This window comes from Montipora foliosa, chromosome 3 (assembly GCF_036669935.1).
Source record: "Montipora foliosa isolate CH-2021 chromosome 3, ASM3666993v2, whole genome shotgun sequence".
Lineage (NCBI taxonomy): Eukaryota > Metazoa > Cnidaria > Anthozoa > Scleractinia > Acroporidae > Montipora > Montipora foliosa.
In genome coordinates, this window is record NC_090871.1 from 849,435 (window position 1) to 855,517 (window position 6,083).

The following is a 6,083-nucleotide window of genomic DNA, read 5'->3' on the forward strand; positions in this document are numbered from 1 at the left end:
CCGGATTTCTCGCTTGGTCCCGCAAGATCGAAGATAATTTTTTGGTGTTTTATCCGATATAATAAATCCTTTATTGACCACTCTTGTTCGGTCAAGATGACTGGATATCGGCCTTGTCCTTTTTTTGCGTGTTTATGGACCGAGAAGAACACGCAAAAAAAGAACTTGGCCAATTTTCAGCCATCTTGACCTCACGCTTGGTCAATAACCAATATTACTTTCAAAACTGACTAAAAACATTTCAAAACAGAAAGTAGTTTCTTGGAACAAAGTACCTGAAACAAGAACAAGAAAATTCTCACTGAAAAGCGCCTGTAGAAGCTACAACAAACCTCTCTGGAGAATGTCAACAGTGTTGTCTGCTTTGGCCAAGTCACGCTTCTCCTCAATAATCATCCTATGCATCTAAAAAGTAAACAACAGGACGAAGTAATAACCAACAACATTACGCTCTCTTCAGTAGTTATTCGTCACTGTAAAATAATTACAACAAAAACACCACCACAGCGGTCTGTAACTAAGCCTCAAAAAAATAGATTGGCATAGGCATAGACGTGTTGAGTTGATCGGTTTTACAGCCATGGATAAAAGAAAATACCGTAAAATACTCGTCGTCTCTCCCCCGATTTTTTTCTGACAACCTTTTCTAGATCTGGTGAAAGCGTTTGATAGTTACGATAAGAATTCTAAAGCTGTTCTAGCGGCATTGAAGCAACTTCAAATCAAGGAGAAGAAGGTGGTTTGGTAATGAGGATCAAATACATGCATATATTACATGCGATCCAACCATGCACGGACTTTGGATGGATGTCATTTTTACTTTATTGATTCTTTTAATAACATGTTAACTTCAGACTGGTAAATTAGTGATAGAACTTCTTTAACAATTACGCATCGTTTAAACGCCGTGCTTAATATTCACAAGCTTCAGAAGTTCGTAACCCAGAAGTCTCAATCTGCGATGGATTGAGGCCCATCAGTTTACGGTATTGTATATTTTTAGAACGGCTACTGCCAGATTTTTGCGGGAACAAAAAGCAGCGGCATTGCGTTCCGCGCGCGATTTTGCATTTAGTACGTGCATCCCTCATCTTGGTTGCTGACCAATAATCAGGAGAGTTGCGGCTATTAGACACAATCTGACTGGCCATCAGTTGGCAGGACCTGTATTATAAATTTAGATAATAGGAAGTTTATATGGATGTGGAAAAATCACGTTGTAGTAGCAAAACACTATCCAACATTGCTTGACGAAAGCACGGCATTCATGGAAAGCAGCTTTAGAATTAATATAGTATTATAGTAATTGTATTTTATTGTAATCATTTTAAAATTTTACCTTTTGTAATTTAGATTTTAGCATTGTTTGTAATCTTAGCTGATGATTTTACCGTGCATAAATAATAATAATAAAATAAATAAATAAAAATAAAAAATTCAAGTTCAAGTTGGCGCTAAATTTATAAATATGGCGCTAACAGTACTGAAACGAAAACCGCTCTCAGCGTTTGCGCTACGACAACGCCAAATGGCAGTAATACTATTGGTTAAAAGAGGAAAAAGTGATCCTGATGCAAGTGCCGCAAGCATTTTTGTACATTGTCTCCTGTACTCGTCAAAACAACAACTTGACATGACCAATTCTTTAAGGTTTTGACAACAACGTGGACAAACTACTGTAACAATGAATCTTTCCTTCTCACTCTTTACTTCCTATCCGATTATAGGATACTTAGCCCATTGCACAACGTAAACAAGATGGAATCTTCGTGAAATACTTATGATAGCTCAAACGTATAGTTTGTTTGTTCGTTTGTTATTTATTTGTATAAGTATTGGCAGCTATTCAGCTGATGTCGACCTGCTATACCCACCCACCCATATACTCACAGAAGACAGCCGCAACACCGGGAACTTCATCCCTTACTCTTCTCGAATAGTGTGTGGGTTCTTTAACGTCCCAGAGGGAACTAATGAACATGGAAGATATTTGTGAGACGGGGCCTTCGGTTTATAATCCTTATCCGAGAAGACTTGAAAATCTAACCATTTGCGGATATAATTACAAAGGCAGCACTTTCTCCTCAGTTATTTAAAGACCCTGAATGTGTTGTTCCGGCCGGAATCGAACTCACGACCTCCGGCATGGCAGCCCGATGCTCAACCAACTGAACCACCGGTGACGTTTTCGTATCCCGTATCCCAATACCGTAAACTGATGGGCCAAGGACAAATGAAAGAGATCGACACTGGATTATGGACTTTTGTCAGCGTCAAAATGAACTCGCGGACCATTCATTGAATCGCCGTTTTTTTAGTATTATAGAAATAGAAAACCAACATACAATGATTCAAAAGCTCGTACAGTCGTACAGTTACATTAATTATCGCCACGAATTAACCTCACTTTCACGCCATTTTTCTTTCGCACAGCTCCACGGTAACGTCCGGTTTAGAGGAGCCCAGACCGACACCTCACTGTATGTATCTTGTATGAATACGACCGATAACTTTGAAAAGGCAAAGTTTACTAGATTTTTCTGCATGGCGTCCCCACAACACTGAAATTATAGTAAGCGCGATAAGGCAATTTTCTAAGCGAGAATTGATCATCGCCGTTGAGAGGAAATTTTATAATTGTGTTCTAAAGTTTCCGGCCTTTTAATGAATGGGAAGTTTGAGTTGACATTCTCACTGCTTTTCAATTCAATTAAACTGACTAGTTAACCTTACAACAACTTGATTTACGAAATGAAAAGAGTAAAGCGCTGCGTTTTCTGGGCTTCTTTACAAATGGTCTAAATTGTCTAGTAAGTCTTTCGATGAATCTCCTCCTTTTTTGTCTTTTTATAAACCCTTTATAAGCGGGGGGGGGGGGATGCATTCGATACGCTCGCCCCCCTCCCGCTAACTCTGGTCAGATTATTGCGTTCGACAGAACGCATACGATTTTTGTCATTTTCGAGGTCTCTCACGTGGTTTCTTGATGACCTTGCTTTCGATGCCAGTTGATTTTGAGGTTTTGGGCGGACTGACTGGCTGGCTCCCATTTCGCCTCGATTTCATATGGTAAATCGGTAGCCGTAGTGATCACAGACATCCCTTCATGCGAAAAGCGCTGGTTCTTCGTGTTCGCATATTATTTTCTGGCATTGCTATTCTAAATTCTTTAATTTCGCCAAGGTGAATTGAGTTTGTGTCGATTTGTTCAAAGTATCTCCAACCAATATGATTGATACTACGCAACAGAACATCCGGAAGCTGTGTACTGTTCTCTTTTTTAGGAAACAGACGCCACAATTCGCACCGCCAACAAGTCCGAGTTGCGATGTGTCGACTCCGTTGCTTTTCACAGGAGCCCGTAAAGAACTGTGACATCCGACCGATATATTACCTTCAGTCATCACAATAGATAAAATGAAATTCCGACCATTTCAAGTTGCTCAGATAGGGATTTCTAAAATACGAGTTTCTTGCCAAATACATAAATCAAAATACACCGTATAAACATTGCATATAGCTGGATTATCTTCGGGTGGAAATGCACTCACGTTCCAACGATTTCCTATAAAAGATTTCTGTCTCCTAAGGTGATGAATTGTCAGGATTCCGTTAAATGACTATTCCGATTGAAAAAAAGGCATTATGATGCGTATGGCGTCTACGGCCATTGGCTAAGATCAAGTGTCATTGTCAGACCATTGCACCCCCGTAGTTTTTTCAGGACCTTATGAGGCTAGCATTACACTGTTAACGCCGTTACCGGCTCACAAGGACGTTCTAGACCATATTAATTTTTTCTTGTCGTTAGTTCACAGTGGGGATTGTGCGGTAGTCCCATTTCCGAATAATTTCTGCGGCTAAAATCCTTGGTCAGGTGAATTTTATAGAACCCTATTATCGGCGTTTCGCCTTGACCTACACTTTCGTGCTTTTGCAACTGAATAATTACTCCACAAAATGTTTTCTGTTGACTGCGAGCAGTCCAATCAGTGGAGCGGCCCGCCTTCCTGAGGCAGTGTTTTGTCACGCAAACAAATAAAATGACCGAGGGAGGCTTGGGAGGGAAAGTATACTCTTCTCTTCCTAAGCCTCCCTCGGTCATTTTATTTGTTTCTGTGACTAAACACGACTGCCTCAGAAAAGCGGGCCGCTCCACTGATTTATGAAGGGACTGCTAGCAGTCTATATTTGCTGTCGAGTTTTTGCCTTCAAACCTTTTGTTTACGCAAGCGTCGGGGGACACGCAATTTATCGAATCTTTCTTTACCGGCGTTTCGCATTGAGCTGCACGTTCGTGGCTGAAAAACTCTCATTTGGAACTTTTGGCAACCAGACCGGACCAAGGTCTAGGGAAACAGTATTGCTTTAAACACCATTTAATTGACGAGTTTTTGCCTTCAACGCACACTGTGCTAAATTTATCTCCCTTAAGCCGTGGATTGGACTTAACATCTATTGGATTTTGCACTACGCTTATCGGACATGACGTCTATGTTAGGATTGACTTTGTTTATTCGTAAATCCTAAGATTGACAACAAAAATCAATTGCCGTGAACAACCTTTTAGAAAAAGAAATAAGTGGTCGATAGACCACGTATAAAAATATGTTTCTTTTCCTACCCTTTCCTTAGCTATTGTCAAACGCACTTTACTGATCCGAGATTACTTCTAGAAAAGAACATTAATACCGTCTTTAGACATTCTAAGCTCATTAATTTTGGCGAAAACGCTAAAGTTTTATTAGATTAAGTATTGAGACTTGCCAGTTCCAGAACGAGATTTTTGGTGGACAAGGATCTTTTGGTGCGCAAATTGACTGTGGAATTGTCATCGGCATCGATCTGCAAAGACATTGCAATAAATATGAATTAAAAAGCATTCAAACGAATAAGTGGTTTGAATCCCCTTCAAGACAGGGTTTCCCTTCAGCGTTACTGCTAAACAGAGTTTGCTCAGCTGCGATGGACTTAAATCTTAATGGCAAGTTGTCTCTTTCGTCCCTTTTCTTTTCCTGATTTTTAACACCCTGTACAGTCTTCTGACATTTAGCGCGATTTTTAAATATGGATGCATGTGCATAGCTACTTTTCATGTATGTGATCTTGCGATCTCAATCGGGTCCTCCAAAAATTCCTACCCATCTTCTTCGACTAAATGCGAAATTCTTGCCACGCAAGTGCTACAGACAAGAATACCATTACAACAGTTGAAAAACCATTTTACACTGGCAAGAGAATAACTTACAGCCACCCAAGCCAGAAGAAGGCCAACGAGGCGACGATAAAGAAACATTTCGGTGCCTGAATAACTCGATAGCCGCGAATCTGAAAGAAAAATGTTAGCAAACACTTTTATAGTAGTAGATGAATTAGAACATTTAAAATAGTGGTTTCGCTTTCCAAAAAAAGTATGCTTACCGATCCTTTATAAACTCTGGTCGTTTAAAAGTTTGTTGAGCTCTTCCTTTGAGGAGATTCAATGAGGAACAAAGTCCTTCGAACGACTCGCAGAAGATAAAAAGGAATGGCAATAGCAACAGACGCAGAGGAAGTGCAAAGTGCAGAATATCCCATTGCACTGATTCATGACTAACGCCAAGAAGGTCGTGTAACTCATGACTAAGGTCAAAGCCAAGATCGATCTCCCAGTTTCTGAATCACTTTTCTCTTTGACGAAAAATTATGACTAAAAATCATTTACTTTCCGGTCTTTTATAAACTCTATTTCTAAAACTAGTTTATTGTGTTCTTCCCTTTTAGGGTTTCAGTATGGAAACGTTAAAAACGAATGGCATCATCAAACAGCTGCAGAGGAAGTAGAAATTGCAGAATGTCCTTTTACTCTGATGCTTGTCCGAAGTCAGTACAACTCTACTGATAGTACTTCATAGCCAAGATTGCTTCAAGTTCAGGTTTATTCAGGAGAAAACGGATTTACATTAATTACCGAGGGCATAGCAATTACAAAGCGGCCCGCGTTCTCAGTGCAATGAAATGGCAATTTCAAATTTTTCTTTACGCAGGCAACATAACATAAAAGAAAGTGATAAATGACGACATGGCGTGCGGTTCCCGGATAT

General features: G+C 39.9%; 1 protein-coding gene across 1 annotated transcript in view; it reads right to left on the bottom strand.

Annotated features, from left to right (window-relative positions):
- Positions 1–5,535, bottom strand: part of LOC137994372 (olfactomedin-like protein 2A) — a 33,486-nt gene extending 27,951 nt beyond the window's left edge. The window contains exons 1-4 of the mRNA XM_068839948.1: positions 5,422–5,535; positions 5,249–5,328; positions 4,768–4,845; positions 333–405 (exon numbers count right to left, since the gene is read on the bottom strand). Of these exons, the coding sequence (XP_068696049.1) occupies positions 333–405; positions 4,768–4,845; positions 5,249–5,296 (199 nt within the window). The 5' untranslated portion in view covers positions 5,297–5,328; positions 5,422–5,535. The remainder of the gene's footprint in view (positions 1–332; positions 406–4,767; positions 4,846–5,248; positions 5,329–5,421) is intronic.
- Between the last annotated feature and the right edge of the window lie 548 nt (positions 5,536–6,083).